The 18,695-nt window shown below is 42.3% G+C and overlaps 1 protein-coding gene across 1 annotated transcript in view; it reads right to left on the bottom strand.

Annotated features, from left to right (window-relative positions):
* LOC145417549 (prolyl 4-hydroxylase subunit alpha-3-like) overlaps positions 1-18,695 on the bottom strand; it is an 86,263-nt gene that overhangs the window by 27,003 nt on the left and 40,565 nt on the right. The window contains exons 5-10 of the mRNA XM_080286257.1: positions 17,100-17,267; positions 16,457-16,644; positions 13,508-13,699; positions 11,754-11,995; positions 10,837-10,945; positions 6,355-6,472 (exon numbers count right to left, since the gene is read on the bottom strand). Coding sequence (XP_080142383.1) covers positions 6,355-6,472; positions 10,837-10,945; positions 11,754-11,995; positions 13,508-13,699; positions 16,457-16,644; positions 17,100-17,267 — 1,017 coding nt within the window. The remainder of the gene's footprint in view (positions 1-6,354; positions 6,473-10,836; positions 10,946-11,753; positions 11,996-13,507; positions 13,700-16,456; positions 16,645-17,099; positions 17,268-18,695) is intronic.

Here is an 18,695-nt window from a genome sequence, read left to right as displayed (position 1 = left end):
GACAAACAGGAGTAATTCCTGTTAACTTAAGCCAGGTATTTTTTCGCAACAGTAAAACGCTGGGTGAAAATGGTAAACAGGTCGTTTTATTGTTAGTGTCATAGCCCCAGGGTTGGCATTGGCCACCAGTGAAATATGTTTGGTCATCTCAAATATCAGGGAGAAAACCTTTGAACCCTTCTTAAAGACATCTCATTGGGTCACTTCATAATCAGGCTTGGTCACCCATTTTCCAACCCATTTTCATGTTCTGTTTATGTCCGCCCCTAATTATTATTGACGTTAAGATAATCGTAATACCTTTTCCGTTTCGATTTTCTTCGCGCAATACACCTTTATAAACTTCATGTACAGTATATTACTGATGCAAACTTTTCCTGATATTACCAAGATATAAATAACAACAAGGAAAATATTAATGTGTGGCATGCAAAATAAATCGCTCAGGAAGAGGTGTTTAGAAATCTCATACCAAGAATACGGGCCAGTTACTGAATTAAGCTGACCGTGAGGGAATCATCTTACTGTATTGCACGTCAGAGGTAGAAACTCAACCTTGCCGTTCATTAATGCTACGAATATTTATCCTGCACATAGGATAAAGCTACGGATAAATAGTATTTCATGTAAACTAGGAACAATTACAGCATTATCTTTATTATCTGCAGCACCGATGGGGCAATAAAGAATACGATTATGATGAGCAACCATGATACTGCATGTAATATTATCTGTCCATCTATCTATTGCTAGACGCCTTAATCCCGTAAGGGGTGGCCACAAACAAATCGCCTCCATGTCGCCATGTCCCCGGCCATTTCACTGTCCTGCTCCAAGATCACACACCCCTCTCTCATATACCTCTCCACTCCAACTCTCCATCTCATCCTTGGCCTTTCCGTCCTTCTCCCTCCCCCCTCCACCTCATTCCCATCACTCTCCTTGTCAGTCTCTCGCTGTCTGTCCTCTCCACATGGCCAAACCACCTCACTGTGTTTCTCCTAACGCTTCCTATCACATCCACACCACAACGCTCCTTCACATCCTCATTTGTCAGTCTGTCTCTCCGTGTGACCCCACATGCTCCCCTCAAATAACTCATTTCAACTGCTCTTACTCTTGACTTGTGTCCTTCCAACAAGGTCCAAGCTTCACTTCCATACGTTAGAGTTGGTATCACAATACTGTCATGCGGTAACTTTTTCACTTCCATGCTCCATGCTCACTTCTCTGTTTCTTATCATAATTTCAAAGAACCAGCAACCTTCCTTCCTTATTGTACCCTTTCATGCACTTCACCCTCTAAATTTCCATCCTTACTCATCACACTACCCAAGCATTTAAATGCACTCACATTTTCCATTTCCTCTTCATCCAACCTCACTGTATATTCAGTGGCTTCATTTCTCTCGAAGACCTTAACTTTACTCTTCCGTACATTCACCTTTAGATTTCATTCACCAAGCCTTGCAGCTCCCCTTCGTCTTCACTTAACAACACAGTATCATCTGCAAACAACAGTACAGGGAGTTTCTAAACACTGCCCTCTCTCATTAGGGCCGCTCCAACATCCACTGCCCTACCTTGTATCTCTTTTATAACCCCATCCATATACAGACTGAACAACCTTGGAGACATAACACATTCCTGTTTCAATCCAACCTTCAAATAGAAAAATTCGCTCAATTCACTGTCCACACGCACCGCAGCCTTATCACCTTCATACATACTCTTCACGGCACTCAGCAACTTCCCATTTACTCCACATATTCTTAACACTTTCCACGTTCCTTGTCTATCCACGCTGTCATATACTTCCTCTGAATCCATGAAGGCCGCATTCAACTTCTTTCCCATCTCTAGAACCGAAAGACCTGAGAATGAATATCTGATCTACACAACCTTTTCCCTTCCTAAAACCTCCCTGTTCTTCTCCAGGTAATTCCTCTGTTGATTTCCCTAACTCTGTTAGTAAGTTTCCTACCATCTACTTTTCCTATTACACTAAGAAGACAAATGCCCCTATGATTACCACACGCTTCTTTATCCCCTTTTCCTTTGTACAGGGGGATAATTATACTTGACTTCCAGTCCTCCGGGACTCTGCCTTCCTCTCAGGCCAATCTGCACATTTTCCACATCCATTCTACTACTATCTCTCCCCCATGCTTCAGCATTTCACCACACACTCCATCAGTTCCTGGGGCTTTCCCTATTTCGACTTTCTTCATTGCTTCCACAACTTCCATCCTACTGATATCTTCCTCTCTTCTCACATCCCATTTTCTCCTAGCCTTTCCCCAGCCACTTATACTCCCAATACTTTCATTCTCCATGTTCAACAATTCCTTAAAGTGTTCTCTCCTGCTCACTTTTTCTCCCTTCTTCACACCAATCTACCATTTTAATCTTTCACTCTCCGACTAACTCTTTTAACACCCTGTCTAACTCTATGTCTTTCCAGAACATTTTCTTACATTCCCTCCACTTTACACTCCAGTTCCTTCCACTCTCTTCTTACTTTCTCTTACTAATCTTTTCACCTCTCTCTTCCTGTCTACATATAACTCTTCTGTCTCTCAACTTTCTCCACACCCCTGTTTCTCATCCACTCACAATATGCTTTCTTCCTTTGTTCCACAGCCTGTCTCACCTCCTCATTCCACCATGCTGTTCCCTGCACCCCCTTTCGTCTTCTCTTCACCCTACACACCACTTCACATGCTGCACAGATTTCTTCTCTGAATATCTTGCACACACCTTCCACGTTCCCCATCTGCTCCAAATCATATTTACCTAATCGCTTCTCCACTTCTCTCTTATATTCTGCCTTTTTTCCATTCTCTTGTAACCTTTCCACCCTCCATGTAAAAACTACCTCCTCCTGTCCTTCCCTTCTATTCCTCTACTTCATTTCAACCCTGACTTTCTCCACCACCAAGTGTTGGTCAGAAAGTCCACTCCCCCAACCTCTGTATGCTCTTGCATCCATTACACACCTCATTCTATCATCTACACACACGTAATCGGTCACAACCTTCCGTTCTTTTAGTTCGCCACCCATCCTTCTCATCTATCGCCACATATACCTGTGGATCATTTTGTGTCTGAAGAAGGTATTGGCAATCACCAACCCCCTCGTGGCACAAATGTCCATTAGAGCACTGTCATTCTCATCCATTTCTGTAGGCACACCCCACTCACCAACTACTCCATCTACTTTCACATTCTCTACTTTTCCATTCATATCTCCAACCAAAAACACTCTCATTCCTTTCAAACTTTTCCATGCACGCTTCCACATTTGTCCAGAATTTTTCTTTCACCCTGCTTGCACGATCTTGCGTTGGCGCATAGGCTACACACACAATTGCCCACATTTGTCGTCCAACTTTCAGTCTTACCCATACAGTTCTTGAGCCAGCTGACCCATACTCTCTTATATTCTCCTTCCATCTCATGCACACAACAATACACACTTTTTTTGCCCCATCTTTCTCACCCACTCCCGTGCATACACCCCATCCATACACACACACACCACAAAGGCAGCCAGGAGACAGGACGTGTGTGCTGGGCAATTCCCAGGTCCTGTTCTCCCCCCTTACTATATTTCAACCAGCCCATACCCCACTGACCGGGCTAATGTATGGCCCGGCCTGCACTATATGTGCAGGAAATCTTTAAACGAATGAACAAACCCATCCATGCTCCCCTTCTCTCACATTCTCACCTCTCCATTTTGTTTCATTTAATCCACATACATCCACTTTCGCATCCTTAAGCACCTGGACAATCTCTCTCTTTCACTTCATCATTTGCACCCTTACATTCCATGTCGCAATCCGTACCATGTCCTTTGCTCGGTCCTTAGTCGTCACCTGTTGGTCATTCCTGGTCCGTGACTTCTTGTTCGTATTATTAGTTACTTGTTTTCCGGGAAGGGGAACTAACCTTCCACCAACCCGTTGTACCATCCAGCGTTGTAAATGATTTCCTGGTTTACAGGAAACCAAACACTAACTGCATGGATGATGGCCACGATGGGCGCCCACACCTCCCACCTCAATATTATATATATATATATATATATATATATATATATATATATATATATATATATAGATAGATAGATAGATAGATAGATAGATAGATAGATATATATATATATATATATATATATATATATATATATATATATATATATATACTGTATATCCCATTGGCTCCCAGAGTTCCTGGGCAAGGGATTGTGCTGGCAGGGGGCGTACCGCCCTCCGCCTATCGGCTCATATTCGTGAAGCTCATAGGTCTCCACCCGGGGGTTCCCTACTTTATTAAGTTTTGAAAATTCCCAGTTCCGTCCTATATTGAGGAAACTGGGCTCCAATAGGATATATATATATATATATATATATATATATATATATATATATATATATATATATATATATATATATATATATATATATATATATATATATATATATCCAGGGTTCACTCCCCGCCAGGGTAATAAACTTTGGGAGTGTTCACCTGCCCACGTACTGCATTGGCAGACACAAGGGGTGCTGTGGTTGAACCAGTGTCGCTTTCTGTAAAGTATGCTTGCACCCAGTCGGCTTGCGCGGGCCGATTACACTAGGTTCACAGACTGCACACACATCCAAAGCCACTCCAACACTACAATTACACTTACAAGCACTTCTCACCCTACATACAATCTCTACTAGACAGCCTAAGCCACTTGGTAGAGATACATTGGCTGTATCGTCCCGACTTCGGTCGGGATAGGCCCGTCCTGCAGTGGATACTCAAACGGCTGATGATGATGATGATGATGATGATATACAGTATATATATATATATATATATATATATATATATATATATATATATATATTATTACATTTATTATGGTGATAGTGATCAGCATCCACCCACTTGATACAGTGCTGCGTACTTCCTCCTTCGCCTTTATTGTTTCTTTTTCTCTGTCTACCCTCCACTCTCCCTTTTTACCAAATCTCATCAGTCACTTTTTATTGTTATTCTTTCCACCTCTGGTAGCTATACACTGAGTGACAAACCTAGTGGTTTCTTGTAACTCAGAAAACCATTTACAACGCTGGGTGGTAATCTATCTATCTATCTATTGCCAGACACCACAATCCCGTAAGGGGTGGCCATTTGACTCTGAGTTATTGGTTTTATGGGGAGGGACACTAACCCTCCACCAACCCACTTGTTGACACGTAGGGAGCACTTATGGGTTGGTTATATGGTTACCACTCAGAGTTGTAAATGGTTTCTTGGCTTACAGGAAACCATTTGGCTTGTTACTCAATGTAAAGCCACCTGTAAAGGAAAGAAGAGCAATAAGAAGTGACAGGAAAGATGGGAGATATAGGAAGAGAGGAGGGCAGGCACAGAAAAAGAATGATAAAGGATAAGGAAAAAGTAGGCAGCACTACATCAAGTGAGTGGATGATGGTCGCCACCACCTACCACCATATAACTAAATAACGGGGTGATGTGGATCCTATACTCTGGTGCCCCTTTTAACAGAGTGGAGACACAAATGCGGCGTCTATCCGCGAAGCATACTCCCGATGTCTATCGCTATTCGGCTTTCCCAGAAATCAGAACCAATCAGCGTACAGTGAGTGCGTTTTTTCTTTTTTCCTTTTTTTATTCTTCAGCATTCAGTACTGGTAGCAGGTCTAGTTAGGTATCCCCGCACAAGTAACAAAACTAATTCAACGGGTAACTTGCTCCTTTTGTGGGCAAATGTACTAGGTTAGGTTTGGTTAGGTTGGGTTGGGTTGGGTTGGGTTGGGTTAGGGTAGGGTAGGTTAGGTTAGGTTAGCAGCTATAGTCACTAACCTAATCTAATCTACTATATCTGCCCACAAAAGAAGCAAGTTACCCGTTAAAATAGTTTCCTTTACTTGTGCGGGCATAGCTGACTAGACATTCGAACCTCCGCACTCACTACGTGAGCTTATTGGTTCTATTTTCACGGAGTGCCGAATAGCAATATAGGCTACATCGGGAATATATCCGGGAACGAAACCTTCACACTGCCGCGGGTATCATTGGCGAGGCGCTGTCTGCCGTAAGGGATCATGGGTTCACTGCACGGAATGGCCCTGCGGGGGCTATTGCTTGTCTCCGGTTGACCAGACAACCCTGAGTCATAGCAACTTCACTTAATCATCTTGACCTTTCCCCCCACACACGGATGGCCACTTAAGCTAAAGAAAATCGTCTGAGATAACAATAATAAAATGGATATCTCACAAACTGAAAGGGTTTCATTTATACAAGGAACAAACAGCGTAATGTACTTGCCTTGGGGTACACTGGAGAGGTAAATGAGGAAGGTGGCAAAGCGCTGTGTCTGGATGAAGGGCGTAGCCAGTGCGTCGTGATGCACGGTATAGTGGCCTCCAGCACCATAGTTCACAACCTTCAGCAGCGTAGGAGTACCATGCAGAAAAAGGTGTGTCAGCTTTACTTTCCCATTTATTTTTTTTCATATAAAGTGCCATATTCTAATTGGCTTGGGAGCTTTTGTACCACCTTTCACTCTGTGATTTATTTGCTATGTTATACCGTAATGCACACTTACTCAAGCATGTTGGTATTGACTTGCAAATATTATAAATGACACTAGAAAATATTAAAGTGTAATATGCAATATTATGCTTCGAAGCCTCAGGGTGCGAACAAAGTATACAGTCATAAGGAAAGTAAACCCTCATTACAAGGAAAAAAAAAACAATATAAATAAATATGTAAGCAAACAAATAAGATAAAGAGCGAATGGTTGACAGTTAAATGTTTCTGAGAAGGAACACTTCGACTGCTTCATTGCCAACGTCCAGCATGCACTTCCCCCCCCCCCCTAAGAAAGTGTTGCGAAGCTTTCAGGTGGTTCCTTTAGAATTTTTTATCACTTCTAGATGCACTGGTAGATATAAAAATTTCATCAAGACTGCATAACTGGATGAATTAGATTACATTATACTCAATTATTACATCTCTCACATTTCACAGTGTCTCTCAGCCTATGGGAGGCTTCGTAGCACCTCTTCTTTAGCGATTTTTTAAAATCAACCCTTAACATTATTTCTTTTTCTGTTTATATTATTTTAATATCAATATACTATGCATCAGTACCATTTAGGAGGATACAAAGGAGAAATATGTTAAATAAATCGCCAAGGTAAAGATGCCACGAAGTTTCCTATGCCACTTAAATATGGCGTAAATGCTTTGCATAACTGCGATATTGTAGTGTTCCTGGGTAAATTTCTTGGCGGTATTGATCAGAGTTCCTAAATCCTTTTGGCTACTCGTAAGGGCTTATGAGTGTTCATAAACTTGAGAGAAATCCTAAGAGCTGTTCATGAAACCTCGTAAGCTTTGTGACTTTTCACATCTCAGTCCCTCAGTTAGGAGTGGTTGGTAGGTCTAGCTATCACAAGGGACTAGGAGTTTCTCACAAGCGCTAGTATAGGAACAGGATGGCCAACCAACATGAACTTTGAATCCGTTTCCCTTCCCATTTTCTTCCTTGCATATATATATATATATATATATATATATATATATATATATATATATATATATATATATATATATATATATATATGCAAACTAACCACAGGAGAAATGAAAGAAGCGACAGTGAGTACTTTCGTATATTACATCTTCAGACAGAGTGAGAGTGAGACAGAAACGTAAAGGGTAGAGGTCTTTTATGCACACCCGCAGCAGGTAGTGGCACACAAAACAATGGATGACCTGAATTTTTACCTGCGGCTTAACTTATGGTCACCTGCAGCAGGGAGTGGAACACAGCAAAGGATGACCTGAATATAAGAATGCACGTGACAAAGGAGGAGGGAGTAGGAGGGGAGGAAAGGGGAGTGGGAGGGAGGGGGAAGGGGGAGGGGAGGAGGGGAAGAGGGAAGGGGAGAGGGGGGAGGTAGGAGGGGATAAATACTGCTGCCTAACTTAAGACCTAGAGGATTAATGCTTGGTGTGTCCCACACAGGTGTGACTACACCACCAGGAGATGACAGGGAACAATCACGTGTTAGTCTGGGGGATACTGCTTTAAATTTAATTCAGTTAACAATTTATCACACTTAAAATGACCATAGCTCATGTTTACATTCTTTTCATATGTGCCAGAAATTAGACAAGATTCTATTACATTTCTTTCATCTAAGCTTTTTGATCTTGCTAGAATCTTGGAGCCTGTCCAGTCAATATGGTGATCACTGGATGCTTTGTGCTGAAATAAACCAATACTCTGTTGGGCTGTCCTTACACTGTATTTATGTTGTGAGATTCTAGTTTCCAAATCTTTTCCAGATTGTCCTATGTAAAATTTGTGTGGAAACTAGAATCTCACAACATAAATACAGTGTAAGGACAGCCCAACAGAGTATTGGTTTATTTCAGCACAAAGCATCCAGTGATCACCATATTGACTGGACAGGCTCCAAGATTCTAGCAAGATCAAAAAGCTTAGATGAAAGAAATGTAATAGAATCTTGTCTAATTTCTGGCACATATGAAAAGAATGTAAACATGAGCTATGGTCATTTTAAGTGTGATAAATTGTTAACTGAATTAAATTTAAAGCAGTATCCCCCAGACTAACACGTGATTGTTCCCTGTCATCTCCTGGTGGTGTAGTCACACCTGTGTGGGACACACCAAGCATTAATCCTCTAGGTCTTAAGTTAGGCAGCAGTATTTATCCCCTCCTACCTCCCCCCTCTCCCCTTCCCTCTTCCCCTCCTCCCCTCCCCCTTCCCCCTCCCTCCCACTCCCCTTTCCTCCCCTCCTACTCCCTCCTCCTTTGTCACGTGCATTTTTATATTCAGGTCATCCTTTGTTGTGTTCCACTCCCTGCTGCAGGTGACCATAAGTTAAGCCGCAGGTAAAAATTCAGGTCATCCATTGTTCTGTGTGTCACTACCTGCTGCGGGTGTGCATAAAAGACCTCTACCCTTTACGTTTCTGTCTCACTCTCACTCTGTCTGAAGATGTAATATACGAAAGTACTCACTGTCGCTTCTTTCATTTCTCCTGTGGTTAGTTTACATACATATCTTCACGGTGAAGTGAAGTCTCTGCATATATAGATAGATAGATAGATAGACAGATAGATATAGATATCTATAATTATCTATATCTATCTATCTATCTATCTATCTATCTATGTATGTATCTATCTATCTATCTATCTATCTATTTACTATATATATATATATATATATATATATATATATATATATATATATATATATCATATGATGATCGTGTTTATGACTAATTTCGTTCGAGTGAATGACAGCTGCATTGAGAGGAGTCAGGCTGTAACCGTAGATTTAAAAGTGGCCTTAACACAGAAAAAGCGACAGTGCATTGCTGATGAGACCATTGCATACTTTGGAACAACTGAATTGCAGCAAATGTTTTTCATGTATGCTTACACTGTCACTTGAGTGAGTGAGGTGAGGGGCAGTCGTGGCCTTGGGTGCAGGAAGGCAATTCTCCTATACCCATCGAACCGTACCTTTTTGGATCGCAAGGAATAATATTTAACTTTCTGCTCTTGTACCATCACACCAATATATGTTATCTCTACATATTTCAAACATAATTTAATTGTCACAAACTACTTGAAATTTGTATTACAAACAGCATTTGTCGCAGACACCAAGAAACGTACCCTGTCGCAAAACTGCTTTAAAAATAGCCACAAAAGACGCAACCGGCAAGAAGTTTATATATATATATATATATATATATATATATATATATATATATATATATATATATATATATATATTTGGAAATAAGTACGTATAATTGTGGAAATATCGGTATACAGGTTAGAATGTGCATGTCCAATAATGTTTGTTTGTATTACAAAGTCAGTTCTTCTGCAAAATAGCAGTCAGGCAAATCTCTTTTGGTAACTGTAACCTCAAACGTGTCCACGCTTACGAGCAGGTCTTTAGAGAGCCCAATATCACAGTTGTGAGATTTTCTGAGAGCGTTGATAAATAATTTCTAGGGAACTTTTTAGTGTGAGTGGTTTGGGCTGATGTGAGTGGCTACTTGTGAAAAATCACAATAACCTGATAAATACGGGCCCGTCTCCAAACTCCTTAAATATCATCATGACAGTGATGTTCATCACCTCTGCAAAATATGCCAGAGATGTCAGATTCGCAATTGGTTTGGGGATATCTCTTATGCATAATATATAGTCGAGATCAATTGTTTCTTTTCGTTTCCAAAACTAGGAAGGTGTTGCTAAAGCAATCAACAATAGTCAGGCGGGAGGGAATCTTCTCTCATTAACTCGGGTCCCCAAACATACAATAATTTACCGAGACTATGATCACGGTTGAAAGTTCGCCCACAATTCCTTGCCGGTTGTGGAAATGCAAGGAGTTACATGAAATATTTTTATGCGATTAGCTATATAAAGCACACAGTAAAAGAGTATAAGAAGAATGGATGTATCTCAAGGGGAGGAAAGCTATATGGAAAACAATTCACAATACTGTCAGGGATGGTCGACGAGCTTGAGCTCCCAGTTCCGCGTTTACAGGCAGGCTTCAAATTTCCAGAAGTATCATTATCTGCAGAAAGCATGTTCAGTAAATTCTTATTTTCCTATATTTCAAGTAGGCTATAAGCAAAAACAAGTCTGCCACAATGTTCCCGAGTTGATGTCTGGGGAAGAGGGGAAGAGGGGGGGGGGGGAGACATTGCCTGCTATACAATATGTGATGTTACCTGGTACGGCTCTGAGCTGTAGTGTTCCTCAGCACTAGCCCCGAGCAAACCTTCAATGCGGCTGGTGAGGCGTGATAGGTGGCAACTGTTGTGCTCGTTCAGCCACGCCCTGGGGAAGGTCAGGGCCAATATTAATTTCATTACCTCTCCTAGGACTGTGTACGGGAATACCTATATATACCAGTGTCTTCACTCATATAGCAAAGAAACACATCACAGTACAAATCTTCATTCATAGACTACAGTTACCGAACATTTCAACATCAAATTAGAAAATCAAAGTGAAAAATTATGCAAACTGGCTGTTATGGAGACTTGTTTATTGTAGAAAATTGGTTAGGGTCTTTTATATATACGACCTCAGGATATGGGACTGTATCTCGTTAGTTAAAATTTCGTAACTATGAATTCGACCCAAACATTTCAATATGCTCGTATATATTATTAAAGTAAACTATGTCGATATTAATATGTAAATACCATACAAAATAATATGAAGACGTGATGTGCAAAGTGTCGTAGATTATAGTGTTAGCTTATAGGAATTACAAAATCTTCCCGTGTCTTTAGTTCTTCCTGCAACAGCAAATCTAAGTTACAACAGGAAACTGATCGTAAGTCTCCAGGTGAATGCCCCGAACTATACTATTTACTTTAACGACCTAAAATTGCCATCTCTTCATCATGAATGCCGATTTATAACAATAGACCAGCACTAAATTATATATGATGCTGGTTACAAAAAACGGTGTGAAAAGTATTCAAAGTTGTAGTATTGTCTTTTTCTGTCACTAAGCAACGTGAAATATGCTGCCAAAGGTTTTATATATATATATATATATATATATATATATATATATATATATATATATATATGAGCCAGGTTGCAGTAAAATGAAGGAGCTGTAGTAGGTTACGTTGAACTGGTCCTCATGTAGCTGATCTCTCTGCCACCATTAAACCGTATTGTCCCCGAGGTGTCGAGGAAGGCAGTGGAGGTGTTCCTGAGATCAGCTGCTTCAGTCTCGGTCACCACGCCGTCTACAGTCACCACGTAGGGCGCCAGCGACACCACCTCCATCCTCAACGGTCCCACCAGATAAAGCGGTGACCCGTTGTCCACATACCGGCAGTACAGGGATGATTTGACGCTGGTTGACTGAAGAGTATACTTTCATTATAAACTGCTTCCCCCCCCCCCACATCTCTCTCTCTCTCCCATCTATCTAGTCCGGTGACGTATTTTGTTATATTCTTGCCATCTCCAGACAATAACCATAACCCTAAAACAGACTTTTCGAACTGGAGAGGTTAGACATAGTAGAGCCTTTCAATATGACAGGTTCTCCTTAGTTGAATGAAGACCTGTAGCATGAATAAGCTAAGATTATACGTCACGGGAGCAAGGGGGTTAACGTACACATTTTTACTATAAGTCCACAGCGTATTACACAAAGTATCTCACTATTGTTCCTTTGCTGCCCATAAAGATGATTTACTTTTTCCCCCCCAATCTGGGGCACCAGTTATGTATGAAGAATTGTGATATTGTAGAAGACATTTAACAGTGATTGCCTGTACGTAGGGAAGTGTGATGTTGCTTACTGAAAAGCGTTTGTCTGAACTGTTCTAGTATCATTGTCTTTAATATAAGCATATTTTAGTTGTACTGGAGAGACTTTAGTAAATTAGGCATCTTAGCTATGTATAAGAGCAGCTTTAAAGGTTAGTTAACACTCAGCCTTCTATGACTCACTCAGTTGCCTCAGTCGTCTGCCTTTAACTGATACAGAATATTAGATCTGTCTCGATCATGAGAAGGCTCATTGCTCTACTGGAGAGGTTATTGCAAATTAGCCATCTCACTCCTGGGTAAGAAGAACTGAAAATTAATTAAAGTGATTAATAACATAGTTATACAGAATCAACTATCGTAATTCAGCCGCTATCTCAGTCCTTGGTAGTGTGATTATGTAATCAGTGGGCTATTCAGTACAATATTTTAAGGCTACTTTAATTACTACACTGGAGAGATCATTCATTATAAACCACAGGAAGATGCATAACACTATTTCAGCCCTAAGTAGACCTACTAATAGCCTGCCTATATCTTAAATTTACGCTCGTATCAGAAGCATGAGTTGTTGTTTTTAATACTGGAGTCATTATTTTCATACTTATTTTGATGATTCTTAAGTGAGGCTAATCAGTGCATTCAATACAGTCCTATAATGCATTTTGCAGCATAAGTTGTATGCAACTCATTTACCTTGTAGCAAAGCACAGAATATATATACTGTATATATATATATATATATATATATATATATATATATATATATATATATATATATATATATATATATATATATATATATATATATATATATATATATATATATATGTAGACTACGTAAAGTTTTATGTTAAATGATTAGCACTCACTGATGTAAACTATAGTCAAGAACAAAAGCCGTCTAATATTTCATCTCCTTTGTTACCATCCTCTACTGACTAATACTCGTATCCCGAAGCTACGAGAGACTGGATAATTCTCTGCCCACAGATAATTCTTTTTGATGCGACACGTCAGGGAAGAAAATGACATGTCCTAAGTATGACGCACACTTAGTACAATAGTGGTAGAACGTTTGCTCCTGACTGTACATACTCTGAGGTCCTGCCCACGACACAATGCAACGGACTGCTCGAGGCCTTGTTGCGCTGTGCCGACCCTGCCCAGCACCACCTCTCCTCTGACCCGGCGGTACTTCCTCTTCTTGGCCAGCGTGGGGTCCTGTGGTACTGGATGGGCGCTGTGGATCTTGCTGCGCCGACCCTTGCGCTCCAGCACCTCGTCGTGCTGCAATGGTATGGTCAGGCAAAATGGTTAAAGCAGAGGAGATTTCTCTAAGCTGTCCGGGTTGGTGTGGTTAGGTTTCGGTGTCTATTATGGGAAGAAATTTAAATCACTTTGCTGATCAGATGCCAGTTCTCATCATCATCATCATCCGGACCTCCTTTCCCACCCTAGGGCAGGGTAAGGAGTGGCAATGTCCAGACAGCCCAAATTTGCCCAATCCAATGGGCCAAACTTCCATTCACTCATCATTCAAGCCCCCGGAATCCTGGCTCTAGCCTATACGCCAAAAACATTCACCATGTTCTGTAACTTCACATAAACGTATCCGATTAAGTCAGTCCAGACTCTGCCACGTTAAAAAGGGGTACCAAATCGCTAATCATGTACTTCTCCTCACAACATTCATCCAGCCAGCTCGATCTCTTGTCAGTTCCCTAGTCTCACCGACTTCCAAACCTCTCTTCCTCAGACCCTCATCCACCATATCTCTCCACCTTCTCCTTGGCCTACCTCGCCTCCTCCCTCCTTCAAATTCGCTCAGGTATACCTTTTTCACCACTCTATTGTTATCCATTCTTTCCACATGACCATACCATCTCAGCACACTCTCTTCGATTCTAGTGTCCACCGACTTTCTCACTCCACATCTTTCACAAATCACATTATTTCGTATCCTATCCACCCTCTGTACTCCACATACATTCCTCAGCAGTCCCATCTCCACTGCTCTTACCTTTGACTTTTCATTTTCACGCCACACCATAGTCTCACATCCGTATGTTAAAGTTGGCACTAACACTCCTTCATATAAGCTCGTGCAGCAGCAACACTCAAGCCTCTGTTTTTTATCAAGGCCTTCATAGCACCAGCTACTTTCCTTCCTTGTGTCACTCTACTTTCAACTTCTTTTGCACATTTTCCTCTCTTTTCTATCACTGTTCCAAGGGACTTAAACTCTCTCACCAATTCCAGTCTCTCTCCATTCTACCTACAAAATTTATCTGGTATTGCTTGCCACCAACGGCGGCATACACCAACAGGGGTCTGCGTGGACTGACATGGTGATGTCCAAAACTGCGGGATGGACGTGGGTTTAATGATGAAAATACCTGTGGGCGTGGTTCCATCACCGTGAATGAAGGGCAGGTGCAGTTTCAATACTAATTTTCGATGTAGGCCTATGTTGGCGCAGGAACTGATAAAGGTCGTGTTTGTTAACTTTCCTTAAAGCTATGAGAAAACTTGCACAGTGGTAGGCCTCAAGGTGGAAACCCGAACGACCTCCCCCACAGAGGGGGAAGGGGTGGACTCCTGAGTCAACGTCAGCATACATGGCCATTGTGTGTGTAATTCACCGGGTCGGGTCGGTCAGGATCACTTGATGGTCGTGATCGTCAGCATTTTGCCCTCCCGGAAGGGAGCTGAGAGCTCATATAGTCCGATCTAAGGGCAAGGCTGTGACCTTCACACACCTACACACCCGTCCCCTTGCTCTAGGGGGACAGTAACCACCCACTTCTTCAGTGAAACTTTTCGCAACCTGAGCGAGGCGCGAACTCCCGTCTACCAGATGGCAAGCGAGAACGTTACTACTGCGCCAGCGAGAAGACTGCGCCAGCGAGAAGACTGCGCCAGTGTGTGTGTGTGTGTGTGTGTGTGTGTGTGTGTGTGTGTGTGTGTGTGTGTGTGTGTGTGCGCGTGCGTGCGTGCTTGGGTGCGTGCGTGCGTGTGTGTGTGTGTGTGTGTGTGTGTGTGTGTGTGTGTGTGTGTGTGTGTGTGTGTGTGTGCGTGCATGGGTGCGTGCGTGCGTGCATGGGTGCGTGCGTGCGTGCGTGTGTGTGTGTGTGTGTGTGTGTGTGTGTGTGTGTGTGTGTGTGTGTGTGTGTGTGTGTGTGTGTGTGTGTGTGTGTGTGTGTGTGTGTGTGTGTGTGTGTGTGTGTGTGTGTGTGTGTGTGTTAGGAAAACGAAAATTTACACAGTGGTAGATCTTCACCCACACCAAATATCGTCAGGGTGGAACCCCCGGGGACTCAGGCAACTCCAGATTTTTTTTTTTTTTTTTTTACAGGAAAAAAACGAAATTTTGCACTCCGGCGGGCCTAATGATCAGGGTGAGACTTCACTGAACCCCACGAGTGGTTGCGCCTGGGACAACTCCGGTATATACGAGCATTGTTTAATGCCAGGAAAACGATGTTTTGCCCAGTGGCAGACCTTCACCAGGGCTAGGTTTTAGACAGGTGGGTTTGGATCAGGTTTTAGACAGTGTGGGATCCCTCTGTCCCATAATTATTACTTTTTTTCCCCTCAGAATGCTGTAGCGGTGGGGCAGTGTCTTCTGTTTGTTATTATATTCTTACTTACTCCGGGTTATTTTATTCAGCTTAGAAGAGGCCCCTATGAGGAGTTAATGAAGACTATACATTATCTCTCCAGCTCAGCAAGTCTTCTCTGAGTTTAATGATAGCGAGAATAAAACGAAAAGTAGACTTACATCATCTGACTGTAAGGTCTCTGGTCGAACTGGTCTGTATTCTAAGTCTCATAGGAGACTACGTAGCACCTCTTTCATAGCGACTTATTTTGCATACTGCAACTTAACTTTCCACTGAATGCTAGTTATAATATTCTAATATTGATATAGTTTGCATTAGTAAGTATTAAAAGGATATCAGGTGTAATTTGCAGAATATATCGCTAAGGAAGAAGTGATATGAAATCTTCAGTGCTTTCTAGAATTAGACGTTAGACACTTACCATCTTACTGGCCTTCCTGAGAGAGACAGCTAATTGATCTGGGTCAGTGTGGTAGTGGTAATTGTGGTGGTGGTGTGGTGCTGTGCTGTTGTCCTCCACCAGTCTCAGTGCTGCCGCCAAGAAGTCCACGCCGGCATTCCACATGTTGACGGCAGTGGCACGAGTCCCGATGAAATGGAAGTCGGAAGCTGTACGAGGAAAAAATTATTCCTCTAGTAATTTGCACTTTCTTTTTTTCTTTGATTCATGGTGCGAAGCGCCGAAACTGTTTATAATGATAATAATAATAATAATTATAATAATAATAATAATAATAATTATTATTATTATTATTATTATTATTGTTATTACAGTATTATTATTATTATTATTATCATTAGTAAAACCCTTAATTGACAATAAATAGCATTTTATTCATGTTCATGTGAATCACTCGGTTTTAACTGTCATTAATCGCGGCCCATTAGTTAGTCCAGTGAGAAGGGGGGGGGGAATTGTTGAAATGGAAGAATTATACCCAAGTTAGAAAAGGTTCTTGACTGGGAAGATACAAGTTCAGCCCGATCTGGACCCTCTGAACCCCTACCCGATAAGCAACCGCTAGAGATGTGAGCATAATCCTTTCAGTTAGACAGACATATACCTGTAGCCTTGATGGGTGAAGTGATGGGTTGTGTGTTAATACGTGACGTGAGGGTATGGTGAGCCAGGGCGGTCAGGTTGAGGGTGTAGAAGTCATGCAATCTGGCCACACCTGCTGCCACAATTTTCAGATCATCCATATTCGCCACCTGCCGACCTGCCGCCCACTCTGACAAGCGCACGAAGGAAAGTTAATTAATTAATGGTATAACAGTCTAACGCCCGTTCATGAAACTGGATTCACTGTGAGATATTCTTACAAATAAGACCCATATTGTAGATAAATTGTCTCTCCTTTATTGCCCCATCAACAACGTACGGACCAAGAGGTAGGTTACGAGCTCAGACATTTAGGGGCGAGAGTGACCTCTTGTATTATGGGAGTAATAATACCCGGCCATCTCTCGACTGTAAATTCATATGAGCGACATCCGGTTGGATTGTCTTAACCTAGCAGATCACCATGCGTCCATTTGATTATATGGTTACCACCCAACGTGGTCAGTAGTTTCCTAAGCTATAAGAAATTATTTAACATCACTCAGTGCAGTCATTGTACAGACTGAGATTCACACACTTACGATCAACTCTCTCATGTAACTCAGGTTTGTCTTGGAAGGAAGGACACGGAGCACGTAAAATCTTCCATGTCTCTTGGCCTTTCTGCAAAAATATAGCTTATTTCAGGTGTAACGGAGTCTATAAAAACCCGCGTTGCTTAAAAACAAAGCGCGGATCCTCTCTTTGGTTCTGCGGTAATGTGCGCGCCTATGAAGTGCGAGGGCACAGGATCGAATCTCGACCAGAACAGTGTGATTCATTTGTCAAGTTTCAGTTCGGCTATTACACAGGTACGAGACAAATGAAAGAGAAACAGACACTTCCCATATCTCTTTTTCTTCTTATATATCATATTCTGAGAAGGGGAAAGAGCTGATCGTTTTCTGTCAATCCACATCAAGGACTGCGCGATGCAAGTAGAGACATACGAATTCGTTCCATGAAGGTCTGTTATTATTAATATTAAAATCCAGCAGGACATCAAAACAGATCACAACGAGCCACCAGAAGGAGCCCACGGAGGAGTGTACATGGCACGAATGAGCTTAGGTCCACCCGGGCCGCGCGCCCCTTTGACACAGAACTCGCCCGCCGCCTCCATAGCAGGAATACAAGACGACCTGCTGGACGAGCTGCCCACAGATCAGACCGAGGTGGAACTGTTTCTCCAGTTCCTAACAGCACCCCTGAGATGGCAGGTAGCCGCTCACCCTCCTACAGGAGACGGACTGAAGCCGCTCTGGAGGAAACAAGGAGACGGCCTGAAATCACTCCCGCCTTCATCAGTAGACAGCATGTAGCCGCTCAGAAGGTGCCCTTCAATGAGACAGCCTGCAGCTGCTCACCCTCCTACAGGAGACGGCCTGAAGCCGCTCTGGAGGAAAAGAGGAGATGGCCTGAAGCCGCTCCCGCCTTCATCAGGAGATGGCCTGAAGCTGCTCAGAAGGTGCCCCTCAGAGGGACGGCCTGAAGCCGCTCAGAAGGTGCCCCCCAGAGGGACAGCCTGAAGCCGCTCAGAAGGTGCCCCTTGGAAGGA

This window comes from Coenobita brevimanus, chromosome 110 (genome assembly GCF_032717465.1).
Source record: "Coenobita brevimanus isolate Jiangsu-jjx chromosome 110, ASM3271746v2, whole genome shotgun sequence".
Taxonomy (NCBI): Eukaryota; Metazoa; Arthropoda; class Malacostraca; order Decapoda; family Coenobitidae; genus Coenobita; species Coenobita brevimanus.
The sequence above is the reverse complement of the archived record's forward strand: the minus strand, read 5'-3'. Positions and strand labels throughout refer to the sequence as shown.